Below are 19,116 nucleotides of genomic sequence, written 5' to 3' on the forward strand. Positions count from 1 at the left end.
CTGTTTTTCTAGTTACTTTGCATTGCTTAGAAATAAAAGTTTTGTGTGTTGGAGGGGAAAAAGGTTGACTTCTGGAATTGTTTGAGGAGCTCATTTATCTATGTTATTCAAGTCTCCCAGAACCACAGGAGATTGGGAGGATAGTACCTATCAAGAACTAGTATCTTAACTCACAAATGAGGGATGGAATTGAGGGCTTAGAATTTCTTATGTCTTCTAATAAAGGAAATTTCAGTTTTGCTAAGGACTGATGGATTAAAAAATAATTTTTAAAACCTTTTCCATAATTTTTAATTTTCAAAATAAATTCCTTAAAAAGGTAGAAATGTAGATATGTCAACAGTCATGAGATTTCTCTTGGAGGTGGGGAGCTACCTGAAGCTCTCATTCATTCTATGTGGGATTCTGTAAATTGTATGCACCATTTCTCTTTCCTTTTAGAATTGCATTTGGTACAAATTTATTTCTTGCCCATGTTCCTCCAATTTGAAGTCCATTCCAGATGGTGGCTTTCAGGATAGTTCTGTCTGTGTCTGATCAGGTTTATCAGCTCAGCCAAATGTTTTTCTGCAGATCTATTGAAGATGCTACAGTCCTAACAAATGTCCTGGAGATGGGACATTGCTATAATGCAGGGTGCCTAGTGAGGGCCTATACATGTAAGCACATGTGTGTTTCCCCTATTCTCCCTTCCTCTCTTCCTGGTGCTCACATCTGGATGGCCTTTGGAAATGGGGGAGGCTTGAATGCAGGGTGATCTCAATAGAGGGTAAGCTTTCCTTGATCTGCACTTGTGTAAGGAATTAGTACACAATTACTTTCTGAGCTAAAAAATGCCTAAGAACAAGCACCACTTTTTCCATGAAGCTGCAAGCTGCAGCCTCCTTGTGCTGTGCATATAAAGTACCAGCCCCACCCACCCCTTCTCCATATCATAAATCGGTTTGGTCATGGGGTTTCCTAAAACCCCCTAAAGCGTAGAGACCACACCTTCTGCTTTTCTTGCTCTTTAAGACTTGAATGGCACTTTGATACATTTCCTCAACTGGTAAGCCCTTCTTGCCCTTCTCAAATGTGACTTGTCTCTGTAGAAAAGTAAAACAGAAATGAACATATTTGGAAGAGAGTGAAACAGCACTTCACAAGTGAATATTTTCTTGCAAATTGATTTCAGTAGCCTTCACTGTTCCATCATTGAATGGTAAATATCACAGGGATGGTCTTTGAAGTTGCATACTTTGGGTAATTTCCATATGTCTTTGTGAGATTTATGATTATAATTTATCAAGCCACCTTAAATGTTTCTCCTTTTTACTTATTTTTTTAAAACATAGGTGATAATTTGTTGAGTGTTGATTTTGCTCATGAGGAAAAGTCTTTCTTAGGTTTGACTGACATAACTGCATTTGGATCCACATCTATATTGTAATCAACCAACAAAAGGTTTGCTTTTAATGGATGATAATTTGGGGCCCACATAACAAAAGTGACCACATATTGAGCACCAAAATGTGCATGTCACTTCCCTATATCAACTGATCATTTAACTCTCCAAGGCAAGCAGGCTTGCCCTAAATTTCACAGCCAGTAGGGTGCAGAGCTCTAAAATTCAAAACATGTACTGAGCCCATTTGACATTGTTGCCTCTTTCTGTGTGAGGCCTGTGTACTTTCTGGTCCCCTGGAAGTACCCAAATTTAAGCTATTTCTTTTCTTTCTATCCCCGGACCCTTCCCCCAAAGAGATTATGAATAGGCTGTACATATGAATACCAAAATATCTTTCAGAGCTGCATTTTACTGTATGAAAGCCTGTCATGTAATCCCCGAAAACTGGAAATACGATGCTATGGTGTTTTATGTAGATGGGCCAAAGTAAGGAAAAGTATATGTAGTTATCTCTCCAGGGTTTATTCATGTAATTGAATGAAGAACAAAGGTGTTTTGTTCTTTTTGTGACTGGAGCTGATAGCCGGGCAACCACTCTTCAAGAGATGGAAGAGAACTGTAAGCGCTTCATTCAGGCCTTAGTAAATATAGGAAGGGGTATAGTGGTGTATAGAGTACTGAGTTTAAAAAAAAATTCTAAAAGTAATGGGAAGAGGGAAGGTATGATATATTAGTCAGGTGCAGGATATACATTAAGCTGAAATGAAATACAGGTATCACGGATATGAGATCTGGATGTGTAGAGGAAAGAGTAATGGAAAAGTGTCAGGGCAGTGAAAGCAAATGAGAAATGAGGTGATTTATATTTATTGAACTAATGTTCGGTATCTCTTTGACAGAGTTGAATAACAATCAATTAACAGTGTCCTTTCTGCATGTTCCACATTGGAGGGGTGAAGAAATCCTGAGATTCAATTATTGATTACATATCAAGGTCAATTTATTATAACAGAAATGCAGTCAATTTGTGGGTGCAAAAAAGAAACAAATTCCAGAATGAAATAATGTTCAGATTGCTTTTTTATTTTTTGAAATCAAAGACAGGGGCCTTTCTGCTATGGAAGTCCTTTGAAGTAAAGATGCGAAGTGATTCAAAAGCAAATCATGTTTTTCTCTTTTCTTTACTACCCATTTAGCATTCTAAAGTCTCTCTTTATATTTTGTGTTTTAGCCACGAGACCCAAACAACTTGCTGGGACCATCCCAAAATGACAGAGCTCTACCAGTCTTTAGGTAAGGACATGGCCATGTTTCCTCCAAGTTAGATGACAAATGCCTTTTAGGATACAGTAGTTTGTGCTGTGCAAGTCATTTGTTGTATAAATATATCACTAGATTGTTTCAAAGGTGAAAACAATGGCATCTTCCTATCCAAAATTGACAATAAGCTTTCTTTTTATTTCAGAGGTTCCTTAAAATTAAGTTTAAAAATTTCACTGATTCCTAAAAATTCAGTATACCTGAGAAGGCCTAAAGGTCTTTGTAGTTTTCTTTGCTGCCTAAAAGGATGGGAAAACACTTGCAATTTATGGCAGGTTTTTCTCCCCCAAGAAGAAAGAAAACTCTTTCAAGTTGTTCTTATTGATTTCTTCTCTGTGAAATCAAGACAACACTTTTGCCAAACCATGAATGTGTGTAAAGGAATTTTCTGCCATCTTTCCAAAGTCCTGGCAGGTCATCAGTGTGAACATTTCAATGATTTCTCTATTATGGCTTATTGTGTGTTTGTGTGAGAGCCTGACTGGTTTGTTTGTTTTTTTCTCATAACTTGGAATTTTTTTTCTTTTTTCTTTTCTAGCCACTAGACCACCAGGGAATAACTTGGAATTTTTTTTAACAGGTACAGAGCATACAAATAAGGGGAAAACACCAATCATTTTAACAATTCACAAATATCGAGTCTGTTGTTTTAGATCTGCAGCAAACAATCTGAAATGAATTATTTTATGTTATGGCTTGTTTTGTTTTTTAATCAAAAAAGTTAATCATGTCTTCTCTACATTTTTTTTTTGAGACAGAGTCTTTCTCTGTCACCCCGGCTAGAGTGCAGTAGCATCATCATAGCTCACTGCAACCTCAAACTCCTGGGCTAAAGTGATCCTCCTGCCTCAGCCTCCCGAGTAGCTGGGACTACAAGCACACACCACAGTGCCTGGCTAATTTTTGTATTTGTTGTAGAGATGAGATCTTGCTCTTGCTCAAGCTGATCTTGAACTCCTGAGCTCAAGTGATCCTCCCTCCTCGGCCTCCCAGAGTGTTAAGATTACAGATGTGAGCCACGGCTCCCAGCCTTCTTTACTTTTTTAAGTCTGAATTTTTCCAAATGGATATGTTTATAGATTAAAATGCCTTAGGTGATTTCTTTGGATTTAAATTAAGTAATAAAGCCCATGGGAATCAGTGTACTTCAACATAAATTCTGTTTATGTGTATGTATGTGGTGTGCTTGTCTGTAAATGTGTGTGTAGCTATTAACTGCTTTTCTGTCACAGGTTCTCATTGGTTAATCAATTGCAGCAACAGAGACACTAAGGAATAGGGGAGGAGATATTAGCCAAAAAAATGGTTTTGTTAAACTTCTTTTCTAATTATAAATAATCTAATTTTTTCTAGAAAACCTGAAAAATACACAGAAAAAGCATGCAAAAGAAAAAAAAGTCAATTATAATTCTACTAGCCACAGATAACCAACACATTTCAAATAATGCCATTTCAGTCTAGCAGTAAGTGTATAAACTTTTTCAAATTTAAATAAAATCAGGATCAGCTAATCTTCTAGTGCTACGTTTCTAGCCCCTACAGAATGTTTTTGGCTTATAATGCTGTACTGTTAATAGCACAGGTGGAAAACTTGAATGATTATCTTTTGGCAAATGAGAGAATGAAGGCTTCATCTGAAGTAGGCAGCAGCTGTCTTGGGCAAGCTGGTCTTCCTAGCCCAGTGCTCTCAGGACCTCTGATTTTTCAAGAGAAACTAGAAATCTGTTATAAAAGAGCTGATTTAAAGTCGTCTCTGGGCCTCCTCATTATAACCTGTGGTTTTCACAGACTGTACCCAGTCATAACTTTTTACACTCTAATCACAGTGATCTCCAGTTCTAATAACTTACTTTACTTTTATTTATTTATTTATTGAGACAGAGTCTCGTTCTGTTGCCTGGGCTAGAGTGCCATGGCATCAGCCTAGCTCACAGCAACCTCAAACTCCTGGGCTCAAGTGATCCTCCTGCCTCAGCCTCCCGAGTAGCTGGGACTACAGGCACACACCACAGTGCCTGGCTAATTTTTGTATTTGTTGTAGAGATGAGATCTCGCTCTTGCTCAGGCTGGTCTTGAACTCCAGACCTCAAGCAATCCTCCCACCTCGGCCTCCCGGAGTGCTAGGATTACAGGCGTGAGCTACCACGTCCAGCCTTTACTTTTATTTTAAAACAAAAATTATAATTTTTTATATTTTTTAAAGTTTAAAAATATAGATAATTTGACAAAAAAGGAGAAAAGATAAATCATAATCCACCTCTTGAAGTTAACTAATGCATAATAATCTAGTAGATATCTTCAAAAATTTCTTTCTATACATACATTTTTACAAAAGTTAAATCATGCTGTCATATAACCTGCTATTTTTCACCTAAAAGTAATGTACCATGGTCATATTTCTGGTTCATTGTATAGTATTCTCTAACACCTACTTTAAATTATTCTGTAATGAGAAATTTCTAAACATGTTTGATAAAAAGCTAATTATGGACTATCAAAGAATAGATGTTTACAACTTGAATAGGATTTTTTTTTTTTTTTGAGACAGAATTTCGCTCTTTTGCTCTGGCTAGAGTGCCGTGGTGTCAGCCTAGCTCACAGCAACCTCAAACTCCTGGGCTCAAGCAATCCTTCTGCCTCAGCCTCCCAAGTAGCTGGGACTACAGGCATGCGCCTCCATGCCCGGCTAATTTTTTTCTATATATAGTTTTAGCTGTCCAAATCATTTCTTTCTATTTTTAGTAGAGACGGGATCTCGCTCTTGCTCAGGCTGGTCTCGAACTCCTGACTTCAAGTGATCCTCCCGCCTCGGCTTCCCAGAGTGCTAGGATTACAGGCGTGAGCCACCACGCCCGGCCTTGAATAGGAATTAAACATACACTTTATCATTATATTTCTAAAATTTTGCCAGTAGTTTGTGTGTTGTGGTAAACTCAGAACTGGTAATCTGGCATGGTTTGGGACATGGAGCATCACTCGATTTTGAAAGATAATGGAATTTTACAGTTGCAGGGGATTTTAGAGCTCATTTATTGCAAACTTTCCCTTTTATTAAATCAACTTTATTGAGGTATAATTTCATATAATAATATGCAGCCATAATAAAGGTTTGATCAATTCCAACCCCTTTTGAAATTCTGTTTCTTGTTAGCCTAATAACAAACATCTTGCAAGTGAAGTAGGTGTAGAAATTTGCTTTTCAGCTTTCAGAACTAATATTTCCAGTAATTTTGTTACAATCAAACATTTCTTAGGCTAACTTTTATCCAAATGATGACTCATCACATAACATCTCCCATTTATTGGGGGGCCTACTGTATGTGCTGCACATGTAACATGCCAGTAACTAACCTGCATGGTGGATGGTATCAACATCCTCATTTCACAGGACCGTGAAATCAGGTTCAGAAAGGCATTAATCAGGGCTACACTGGGATTTGTTCCAGGTCTTCTGTTAGTATTTTCACAGATCTCATTGATTTATTCACTTGGTTAAGTAAGTCCATGTTGGTTACTATATATCTGCTATAATTAGGTACAAATTGACAGTTTTACCTATGGATATAAAGTCACTTGAATGGTATTTCTGGAAGAAACCGTGGTATTTCTGGAAATGGTATGATGGGTTCCTAAACTGTGGGCACTCCTTTCACTGTTGCCCAGCACATATGGGATGATTGATTTAGTTTGTTATGTGTCTACATCCCTGAGGTGACCTATAGGCTTAAGCACCAGCATCGCCTTCCCTTCCCCCAAATTATAGTGATTCAGAGTTGAAATATAAGAATAACATACTAAAAAGAAACCTTTTATTTCTTTTTAATATTTTCTTCTTCAAGAGATATCCCTTTAGGTCCAAGTTGCTATTTTAAGCTGGATGAAATGGTTGGAAGCCTTCAACTACACTCACTTCATGAAAGATATCATGAAAGCAGAAGTGATGTAGGGGTCTGGTGTGTCAAATGTTTGAGACCACATCTATCCCCCTCTTCTAATAGAACCTGAACCTGACTTCTGTGGTCATGTGCTGAAAATATCCAGATGTAGCTTATCCCCTCTGCCCCACCCCCTAGACATATCTCTGCTGTAGAAGCTACAGTGGTTCACGGCATGCATGAAATGTTATACATTCCTAAATATGCCCACTTCTAGGGAGGAGTCCATTCTCTAATTTGCCCAAATCCCCAAGCATCCTATTTAACAAATGTTTATGTTACCTGCCTCACCGCCCAAAGCATTCAGGTGTTCTCCTGTACCCAGAGTCTGAACAGCATAGTATAAGCCAAAAGCATTTTGTAAGAACTGAACAAATAGCACTTGAACAGTAGCTGATGAAAGGATATAATATTAATTGAAATATTAATATCGGAAATCTCTAGTTAATAAATTCTAGGTGTTTTTCTTTTTTTTTCACCGACTTTCTACAATTAATTTATATTATTTGCAATTAGATATTTAGTAAAAAAGTTTCTTCAGTACCCTCATCCCATTCCTTAGTGTGCTATAGCTGCAATTCATTAACTGATGGGAACCCATGACAGAAATCCAGCAATAGCCATACACACACACACACACACACACACACACACATATACCTCATACATATATGGAATTTATGGTTAAGTACTCTGATTCTCATGGACTTTCTCTGGTAACTTTAAGCACAAGATCACCTCATGCATTTTAAGTCTCTAAATATGTCCAGTTACAAAAAAAAAAAAAAAAAGCAGACTTAGAAATTTTAGTGGTAGAGAGAGAAAACAGGACTGACTTTTTTGATTTAAAAAAACAACAACAAAAACCATTATAAAGGGATTAATTTCAGATTATTCCCAACAGATATAAAATGGGTTTTTACAATGGGATTTCATCAGATGTTACAAACATTGGTGTTTTCTCCTTATTTTAAGGTTGTGTACCTGCACAAAAAATTCCAAGTTATGAGGGAAAATGTCAGCCTCCCATACAAAGCAAGACATAGTAAAGAAATAATTTAAATTTCATTATGATAACTGGACAGTCGAGAATTTGAGTCTACAGAAAACTTTTTACACCTCATTAATGGTTTGGCAAAAGCATCATCTTGGATTTTAGTGGGTAAGAAATCACTAAGAACAACCTGGAAAACAGTTTTCTTTCAGCGTTTTTCTGTGACTACCCCTAAGAGTCATACAATAGTAGTGGAGATTGGTAGTGGGTTGAGTGGGGTATAAAAAAGCGTCCATATCTATTTTTTGTAGGCCTTGGTATCTTTACTTTTAAAATAAGGGTACTGGACAAAAGTGTCTAAGAATTTTGTTTTTCTCTTATTTTGGGCTGAGGGTGGGGCAGGTTGTTTCCAAAACTTACTGTGATCACAATTTTTCTAGAGATACCTGTTGGCTAACTCTGCAGACAAATAGATTTTGAAAAGTTCAATCCTTCCTATTTTTAAAAATGCACATTCTAGGAAAACAAACAACATGAAAAGATCATGCCACCCATTCTGCCTGCAATACATTACAGGCTGAGTGAGGCAAGCTGTTATCAAATAGGGAGGCGCTTATAACTTTGATTCAAATGGTACAGAAGCAATTTATGTAACCAAAACGTTTGTACTCCCATAATCTGAAATTTAAAAAATAAAATAAAACTAGGGAGGTTCTTGAGATATTTCCCACAAGACTCCCCTGGGCCATCCATTCGTTATTGAGAGGGCACATTCTTCATCATCTCTTAGGAGTCATAATACACTCAATTCATGAGGCTAATTTCAGATTTTAGCATTTTTACAAATCCAGTGGAAAGACTGTTGTTCCAATAGGGTTATCTTGGTGATTTAAAACCTAAAGCTTTTCAAGGCTCCAAAAGGTATTTACAAAACCGGTAAATATTAGGTAGTAATATGCTCTGGAATTTATTTTGAATTATTGATATAATATTGATTTACATGAAGTGCAGTTGTATGATTAAAAGCCTATCATTTTCTCACAATTTATGTCTAGGTCCATAAGTTTATCACTGTAATTTCAAGAAATTATTTTTTAAAAAGCTCCTCTCCCCACACACACATAATATGTGCCACTTAAAAATACTTTTAGGCCGGGCGCGGTGGCTCACGCCTGTAATCCTAGCACTCTGGGAGGCCGAGGCGGGTGGATCGCTCGAGGTCAGGAGTTCAAGACCAGCCTGAGCAAGAGGGAGACCCCGTCTCTACTAAAAATAGAAAGAAATTATATGGACAACTAAAATATATATATACAAAAAAATTAGCCGGGCATGGTGGCGCGTGCCTGTAGTCCCAGCTACTCGGGAGGCTGAGGCAGTAGGATCGCTTAAGCCCAGGAGTTTGAGGTTGCTGTGAGCTAGGCTGACGCCACGGCACTCACTCTAGCCCAGGCAACAGAGTGAGACTCTGTCTCAAAAAAAAAAAAAATAAAAATAAAAATAAAAAAAAAATAAAATAAAAAAATAAATACTTTTAAAAAAGTATTTCTTAGGCTGTCTTGCTAGGGGTTTATTAATTATAAATACAATAAAATATTTATGTAGTCTCCCCATGATTCCTTTCTAAATTACAATATGAGTTTTTTACATTTGTGATACCATCAATACAGTATGGGAATACCAGTTTACAAAGGAGACATATAGGTAAAAACAGGATAATGCGAAGAGAGAATCACCTAGCTTCAGAATATCAAATGAGTTTATTTCACACAGTGTATTAAAATCTAGATGCACTGTGTGTTCTTATATCACTTATTCCAATTTCCTTTTTCTTCACTGAAGCCTCTTTAACTGCCAGTTTTTTTCTCAAGGGGTATTGGTTTTCTTCCTTTCCTGAAGTTAGTATTCTTCATAAGATTCTAGCCCCTCTTATCTGTTACCCAAGTTTTGGAACCCACTATCCAGTATGGTTCTCACCCAAATCATGTAAATGTTCTCAATTTTCAAAAATGGATTTGTGAATGCTTTAGGTGTTCTAATGAAAAGTGGTGTTAAAAAAACCTCGTAATTTGAAGGCAGTCCATCAGCATGTGGCCCTTAGCCTCATGTCTATTGCCTGCAAAGAGCTGCAGAATGTTAAAATGAGGGCTCAGTTTTAGAGTCTGAGGTTAGTGTGATTCTTCAGCAGTCCTAGTTAAGAGGACTCGTTAAATCCTAGTTAAGTCAATGGGACTAAGAGCTTTTTTAAAATACATGAATAGCATTATTAATAAGTCATTACAAGAGATATAGGAACACTATCATAGAAATCCTTGTACCTCTTTCCTCAGTTTGCCCAAGAGGAAAGAATATCTTAGATGTTTGCTCATTCTCCTTCTCTTTTGATAGGCTTTCTGCATTCCATTAAGTATTCCCTCCTGAGGATGCTCTTAGATTGGAAACTGCAGGATTCTGAATGACTATGAATTCCTTTTGCATTAGGAGCTTGTCCTAATGCTTTTCTCAGCATATTTTGTAAATGGAGCTACTCAATATTTAGCCTTCCTTGGCTCTTGCCTCTAGTTCCTTAAGTATTGCTAAATGCTAAAACCTCTGCCTTTATAATGCCTGGACCTGGAAAGGATATCTAGATTCAGATCCCAGCTTGGGTATGACCTTAGGCTAGTCCTTTGCTTTCTGTTGGTGTTAGTTCTCTTATGTATGTTGGGCGGTGATCTTTCACTTCTAAATGTCTGGCTTTGATTTAACTCCTGGCTAGAGTAAGGCTTGGTTGTATGAATGCTGTAAGCCTAACGCCCCCAATTTCTCTTTGTCACCAGCAGCCTGGAGGATATGAATAATAGGATAATTGTATTTATAATAATTATACTTTGATTTGTGAAGCACTTTACAATATACAAAGAATTTTCAGAAATAACCATATTTAATCCTTACACAGATGAAAATTAGCTGGTGTATGAGCTGGGTTTCCTATCAATTTCGATTTCAGATCTTTGTACTGTCACCCCCTTGAGTATACTTTCTATTTTTGATTTGGAAAATAAGGCTACCTTATCAGTGGATGGGGGAACTCTTTCCTTCTTTCCATTTGGACTTGAGCAGGGTGAGGCTTAATACTTGGTTTGACTTATTCAAGCTCGTATATGGGTAGAAGATAAGGAACCAAGTCCAGGACACACATTTTATGCCTCCTAGTTCTCTGTTCTCAAAGGAACATCCATTACTCTGAGCATGATTTACAAAACTGCTTTATCAGCATAATTAAGTTATGGAATCCCAAATGACATTCTTTATTCCCTCACTGACAAAATTAGCACAGGAAATTTACTCAAATTTGATATTTAGGCTGTTATAAATGTTGTTCCTTTACTTCTACTATCCTGCTTACAAAAAAAAGAAAAATAATCTGCTCTTTTAACTGTGATTAGGATCAGTTAATTTCCCCCATTTGTAAAATAGAAATGTAATTTCCAAATCAAAACTTATGGCATTTTAATGGAATATTCTATTACATATTTTTTCATGTATAAATAACTTGATTTAAAGCTTCTAATTGAAGAACATAAATAAACAGATATTTCTGAATTGCATCTCCCAAAGCTTATTTCAGAAGGAAACTCAGAAAGAATTGTCCCTCAGACTTTGACTGGTTTACAATTTTAAAAGAGCTGCCAAATTGTAGTTTACTTGATCTAAATAAGAGGAACATTAAGGTTACACCTGCAGCTGTAAGAAAAGTGCTGGATGTGTACAATTTCATGTAGCTGGGTCTGCAGAAGATGATTTTTGCAAGCAGAGTAAAGGCATCTAAAAACATGTCTGCTCTTATTCAGACATTTCCAATATTTCTTTTTCAAGCGCGCAAGTCTGATTACCTCTGTACGACTCTTGGGAGCTGCAATTTTGCTGGAAAGAGATTCAGAACAGCAGAACACTCACATAAAATAGATAGAGAGTTTTTAAAGTCTGTACCCTCTACGGTAGTAATAAAATGACCTAAAAATATTCTGAATGTCTCTCTTATGACACAGTGGCTGAATCATTAGCTTATTTATGAATTGCTGATATTCTGGGGGAATGTTTCAAAATTTGCTATGCCACAAAGTCTTGATCGCTTGCATAACTCCGGGAAAGTCCTTGTGCCCCCTCATAAATAGAAGCTTATGTAACTGGAACAAATGTTATATATGAGTGTGTGTGTGCATGGACGCACATGCATTCACATATATCTATATGTTTATATACATATTTTTATGAACACTAATTTGGTGAGAAAGTGATTAGTTTTACATTTTGCTTTTTTGTTCTGTAAAGAAGCTATCACTTTAAGAGCAGTGCTTCTCAAACTGATGAAGGGCAGGGGTTTTTTTGTTATTATTTTTGAACCATCACAAATTTTTAGGTGGTCCTACTGAAACTAACTAGTATGCATTCATACCACATGTAACTCACAGGACAAGTTCAGCCACACTCAACCTGGTCTGTATGTGCCCTGTTCCATGAGATGAACCCATCGATCATGCATTTGGATGTCATGGCAATGTCAAGATACTATAAAATTGCTTAACACATTCTCTATTTCTATACTTGTGAAGGACCATATTTTGAGTAGCACTGTTCCAGAGCACTTAATTTTTAAAAGTATAAATATAAACTCAAATCAAGTGACTTGGGTAAGGGGAGAGTAATTAACCAAACAAGAACACCTAAAAAATGTTATTTATGAGGTTTGGTGTCTTGCCAATTGAATCAAGTTTAGGCAAAGGGGGGCTCTATCTTCTTTCCCGCTTTGTAGCCCTCCTTAGCAATCATCTTAGAAGACAAAACATAGGAATCATTCTATTACAGAAAAGGAACAGGGATTAAGTGGAGGGGCCCCTGCTGCCTAGTTTAATGCCTCTCCCATCCCCTATAATTAAGTATAATGTATATAATGTGATATATTTTAAATACAAGTTTTTTAAATTCTACGATATAAACTATGGTGTGTGTACTCTTTACATTATGTGATGAATTCACAGGGGAACTAATTGATTATACTGTGCCTTTTCTATTGTCACTTTATGAGTCAAGGTTTGGTGGAAATATTTTGTAGCAGCAAGACAGTTGACTTTGAGGCTGGAGAGACATGGATTTAAGTTCTGGTTTTGCCACCAGTTCTCTGTGGCCAAAGAGGAAGCCACTGACAGTTTTGAACCTCAGTTTCATTAGTAGTTATGATGATACTTACCTTGGGGAGTGTTGTGAGTATTAGAGATAATATATGTAAAATAATAGAATGTCTGACATAGTAACTGCTCAAAAATTATAATTGCTATTAATATTATGCATTATTTATTATTACTCGTCATTATTATCATATACCAATGTCTCTTCTTATCTGATAATCTATTGGGTTCCTGAATTCAGATACCAACAATTCAGATAATGGTGGACACTCAGGTTTAGGTCTTCAAAGTGTGGCACTCAAGGAGTCACTTAATTGTTGTAAAGTATTTTACTTCTTAACCAAGGTACTAAAGATCACCTGATCACAGTTTATCCTGACTTCAGGCAAACATACACTTACTTTAATTTGAAATGCAAATTAGAATAATAAATTTTCTAATGCGTTGTTTGTACTCCCTCAATTCTAAAATAATATATCATTTAGAAAAGAGAAGATACATGCCATAACTTTTAACTGTGAATGCGAATGACTTTGTTAATATATGTATATGGAACTTTATATCTTGCTTCCTGTCTATATCTTTAAGATTCTCAAAATTTAGGAAAGATTCTAAAAGTTTAAATAAACTATAAAATCCATAAAAACACACTGGTAGAGAATCGTGCTCAAGAATTCATAAGTGAAACAAATGAAGAAAGCCTGTGAAGTAATGTGCCATGCTTAGAAAAATGACTGACATAGCATAAATACTTAATAAATGGTGGTGGTATTAATACTATTATGGTAAGGGAGGTGGCAGGGGAATGGCTGCAGAGGTGAGGAGGGATGAGACCATAAAAAGCCTTGTATGATATGTTGAAGATTTTGATGCTCAAGTTTTTGAATTGGAAGGTGTATCAATCAGGGTCCAGTCAGAAAATAGAAACCACTCTAGTTATTTCAAACAGAGGGAATTTAATGCAGGAAATTAGTTACTCAACGATGGAAAAGCTAAGAAGCCACACAGAGAGCATAATGTCTCTATTTTACCTAGGGCTGGAGGGACAAAGGCAAGAGGTACTATCACCAGAGCCCCAGATGCCAGGGCCATCCAGCTGGAGTTGAAACCAGTGGCCAGTGGGGACAACTGTGGGAGGGGCTGATGGAAGGGAGCTTGGGCCAGGAAGGAGACATAGTTACTGCCAGAACTTTTGCTGGAGGCAGAGTGAGAAAGGGAGAAATAGCCTGGACTTTCCTCCCCATCTGCCCTCTAGGCTTCTGCCAGTGACTCCCATTCACCAAACTTTCCTGGAAGCCAGTTGATGAGAGACCAGAAAAATGCACTGTAATAAAGAGTAGAGCAGGGAACGGGCAGAGAATGTATATGAGCGCCAACAAGCAAATGACTGAAGTATAGGAGACCTAATGGGTGGTGATGCAACCAACCATTTATGCCAAAATACAAGGTATGAGGAAAATAAAAAGCCTAAAAACACTTTCATAGGACTTCCTAAGTTTGAGGTGACTTGGATAAGGCACCAGACGGGCACCCTGGCTTCAAAGGAAACTGGCCTAAAAAAAGAAAAGAGGAGGTAGCAATAAAAAAAATGGTCTGCACAGAAGTCCAAATACTAAGGACAAGATCCCATGCATTTGATTGAAGTACTTGCATTATTTGTAATTGTTTATACTTAGGACTCCCAAGATTAAATATAGGCATAACTTGGAGATATTGTGGGTTTGGTTCCAGATCACTGCAGTAAAACAAATATCACAATAAAGTGAGTCACACAAATTTTTTGGTTTCCCATTGCATGTAAAAGTTATGTTTACATGACACTGTAGTCTGTTAAGTGTGAAGTAGCATTGTGTCTTAGAAAACAATGTACACACCTTAATTAAAAATGCCTTATGGCTAAAAAGTCTTTTTACTGGTGTAGGCTCTTGCCTCGATGTTGATGGCTGCTGACTGATCAGGGTGGTGGTTGTTGAAAGTTGGGGTGGCTGTGGAAATTTTTTTTAAAAGACAACAATGGAATGTGTCACATTTATTGGCTCTTCCTTTCATGAAAGATTTCTCTGTAGCATGTGATATTGTTTGATATCATTTTACCCACCGTAGAACTTCTTTCAAAATTAAGAGTCAGTCCTCTCAAACCCTGCTGCTGCTGCTGCTGCTGCTGCTGCTTTATCAACTAAGTTTATGTACTATTCTAAATCCTTTGTTGTCATTTCAACAATGTTCACAGCATCTTTACCCGGAGTATATTCCACCTCAGAAAAACCCACGTTCTTTGCTCATATGTAAGAAGTAACTCCTCATCCATTCAAGTTTTATCATGAGATTACAGCAATTCAGTCACATTTTCAGGCTCCACTTCTAATTCTAGTTCTCTTGCTATTTCTACCATATCTGCAGTGACTTCCTCCACTGAAGTCTTGAACCCCTCAAAGTCATCCACGAGAGTTGGAATCAGCTTCCTCCAAACTCCTGTTAATGTTGATATTTTGACCTCCTCCTATGAATCACGAATGTTATTAATGGCATCTAGAATGGTGAATCCTTTCCAGAAAGTTTTCAGTTTACCCAGAACCATCAGATGAATCACTTTCTGTAACAGTTATGAACTTATAAAATGTATTTCTCAAATAATAAGGCTTAAAAGTCAAAATTACTCCTTGATCCAATGGCTACAGAATGGATGTTGTGTTAACAGGCATGAAAATGACATTAATCTCCTTGTACATATCCAAGAGAGCTCTTGGGTGACCAGGTGCATTGTCGATGAGCAGTAATATTTAGAAAGAAATTTTTTTTTTTTTTTTTTTTGGTGACCAGTAGGTCTCAACAGTGGGCTTAAAATATTCAGTAAAGCATGTTACAAACAGATGTGCTGTCATCCTGGCTTTGTTGTTCCATTTATAGAGTACGGGCAGATAGATTTAACATAATTCTTAAGGCCTCTAGGATTTTTGGAATGGTAAATGAGTGTTGGCTTCAACTTAAAGTTACCAGCTGTGTTAGCCCCTAACAAGAGAGTCAGCCTGTCCTTTGAAGCCAGGCATTGACTTCTCCTCTCTAGCTATGAAAGTCCTAGATGGTATCTTCTTCCAGAAGAAAGCTGTTTCATCGTCATTGAAAATCTGTTGTTTAGTGTAGCCACCTTGATCAGTTATTGTATCTAGATCTTCTGGATAAGTTGCTGCAGCTTCACCATCAGCACTTGTTGCTGCTTCACCTTGCACTTTTATGTTATGGAGATGGTATCTTTTCTTAAACCTCATGAACCAAACTTTGCTAGCTTCCAACTTTTTTTCTGCAGCTTCCTAACCTCTTTCAGTGCTTATATTAATTGAATTAAAGCGAGTTAGGGCCTTCTCTGGATTAGGCCTTGAGTTTAAGGGATTGTTTGGCTGGTTTTATCTTCGATCCAAACTCACTTTCTCTGTATCAGCAGGAAGGTTGTTTCACTTTCTTATCATTCATGTATTCACTGGGATAGCAGTTTTCATTTCCTTCAAGGACTTTTCCTTTGCATTCACAATTTAGCTGTTTGGTGCATGAAGCCTAGTTTTCAGCCTATCTTGGCTTTCAATATGTTTTCCTCATTAAGCTTAATCATTTCTAGCTTTCAATTTAAAGTGAGAGCTTTGCAACTCTTCCTTTCCTTGAACACTTAGGGGCCACTGTAGTATCATTAAGTGGCCTAACCTCAGTATTGTTGTGTCCCAGGGAACAGGAAGGCCCAAGGAGAGGGAGATGAGGAGGGGGAGAGCTACAGAGGAATGGCCGCTCAGTGGAGCAGTCAGAACACACACAACATAGATCAATTAAGTTCACCATCCATATGCGCATGGTTTGTAGTGCCCCAGTACAATTCCAATAGTAACATCAAAGATCACTGATCACAGATCACCATAAGAAATATAATAATAATGAAAAAGTTTGAAATATTGCGAGAATTACCAAAATGTGACACAGAGATGTGAAGTGAGCATGTGCTGTTGAAAAAATGGCACAGATAGATTTGCTTGAGACAGGGTTACCACAAATCTGCAATTTGTAAAACATGCACAATCTGCTAAGTGCAATAAAGCGAATCACAATAAAAATGTAATGACCTTCTTTAAAGCAGAAACTGTCCTCCCCATCTTTGTCACCAGTGCCTGGCACATGGTAGCCTCTGAATAAATAATTGTTCATTAAATGAAGCACACTAGAGCAAGGGAGAGTTATTTTGGTGGGGAAGAAGACAAATACCACTCAAGAAGATGAAAAGATATAGATGATGTTTTCCTAAGGCGGATTATTGAACTGGCAAGATGAAACTCTGTGGAGAGATGGCATTCTCTCCAGAAAGTAGAAGATAAAGTAGTAATAAAAATAGGGAATATCAATTAAGTTGTAGATCTTATTGGAAATTTGATATCTTAGCAACACCAAGTAAACTGCTATTCTGGAATTAATTTTGACCTAAAAGGAATAAATAGTTGATAATCGGGGAGAAATAAGACCCTTGAAAAAAGTGTCAGTATGGATTTGGAATTTAAACGACAAAGAGAGGAAACACTGAACACAATTTGATGTACTGATAGACTCATTTATTCATTGGTTTCTTGCTTCAGTAAGCATTTAAGAGTGTTCCAAGCATTGTGAATCTTAAGCTTTAGGGCAACAGACTAAAAATATCAACGAGAAAAAGGCTTATGGAAGGTGTAGAAATTTTTATGATGTTATTTTTATTGAACATTAAAACATATATGTTTGGCTGGGCATGGTGGCTCACATCTGTAATCGTAGCACTCGGGAAGGACAAGGCGGGAGGGTTGCTTGAGGTTAGGAGTTCGAGAGCAGCCTGAGCAAGAGCAAGACCACGTCTCTAATAAAAATAGAAAGAAATTAGCTGGGAAACTTAAAAAATAGAAAAAAATTAGCTGGGCGTGGTGGCTCATGCCTGTAGTCCCAGCTCCTCGGGAGGCTGAGGCAAGAAGATCGTTTGAGGTTGCTGTGAGCTAGGCTGATGCCACTGCACTCTAGCCCAGGCAACAGAGCAAGACTCTGCTGCAAAATACATATATATGTTCATTCCAGAAATTTTAGGAGATGAAGTTAAGTGAAAAAGAAAATGAAAATCACCTCACATCTCAGGACCCAGAAATAGCTACTATTTACATTTTAGAGTATTACTTCCAGTCTTTTTCCTATGCATTTTTATATAGTCGTTTGAGATAATATGTTTAAAATGTTGTATCCTACTTTATTCGCTATTATAAGTCTTCTCTTATTCTTAACAATTCTTCACGGATGTTATTTTTCCCAAGTTGTATTTTATTGGGGTACCACTTTTATAAAACACTATTTCCCAGTATTTGAAAACTATTTTGTGACAAGGAAATCTCAAATTTTCTGTGAATTTGTGGAAAGAAATCCTTAAGATTCTGGAGGCTTATTACTAACAGGCTTCTGAGAAGAAAGCCAAGTAAAGTGTGATGACGGTTCTGTCCAACAAGCAACTTATGTATAAGTGATGTTCCAGAATAAAGTCAGTGTGGTCAAAAATAGACAGTGAATGATCAGAGGATTGATGAGTAACATTTATCTGATGATAAATATAGTTTACGAATTTAAGCGAACAGTTTCCTGTCACAAACATTTTAATGGATAAAATTCTCTTTACCAAATATATGATCTCAAGATGACAAGGCAACTATCCTTGGGAACTTTCAACGTTACAGAAAAATCTTTGCCCTTCTTAGCAAACAAGTTTAAGCAGACACCCAACTTTATGATGAGTTTCTGTAAGTTTTAATTTTTGTAATACCTAATGTGTAAACATTCAGTCACCTTCAACTCTTTCTGGAAAGATAGAATGTCTAGCAGAGTGTTTTATCTTCTCAAAACATTTGCGTCTGCAGTTTTCATGTTCTTTTCCATGTTCTTACTTCTACTGTCAGTTAAGGCTTGTAGCTTCTTAATTCAGTTACATTTTCTGGCCAAGATGCAATTAAACAATATGGAGCTGATAATTATTTCCACAATTGTTTCCAATTTTTTCACTGCTCTGAGTAAGACTGTGGGGAGCATCTGTGCATAAAGCCTTTCCATATTTGATTCATGTAAGTGGAATCACTGAGTCAAAGGGTATTAACATTTTAAGCTTCTTAGTACATATTGCCTGAAACTCTCTCAAAAGGTTATAGCCATTTACATTGTTAATACTTGAGAGTGCCCATGTAACCATGCCCTTGCCAGCATGGAGCATTTTTACTTTTGCTATCATAGTAGGAAAATAAAACTATCTCATTGTTATTATTTGCGTATTTTTGACTACTA

At 37.0% G+C, this 19,116-nt stretch overlaps 1 protein-coding gene across 7 annotated transcripts in view; it reads left to right on the plus strand.

Moving 5' to 3' along the window:
• DMD (dystrophin) overlaps window positions 1-19,116 on the plus strand; it is a 1,602,346-nt gene that overhangs the window by 1,464,643 nt on the left and 118,587 nt on the right. For all 7 annotated transcript variants that reach the window (XM_069463910.1, XM_069463912.1, XM_069463911.1 and 4 more), the window contains one exon: window positions 2,619-2,680. In XM_069463910.1, coding sequence (XP_069320011.1) covers window positions 2,619-2,680 — 62 coding nt within the window. The remainder of the gene's footprint in view (window positions 1-2,618; window positions 2,681-19,116) is intronic.

This window comes from Eulemur rufifrons, chromosome 30, assembly GCF_041146395.1.
Source record: "Eulemur rufifrons isolate Redbay chromosome 30, OSU_ERuf_1, whole genome shotgun sequence".
Taxonomy (NCBI): domain Eukaryota; kingdom Metazoa; phylum Chordata; class Mammalia; order Primates; family Lemuridae; genus Eulemur; species Eulemur rufifrons.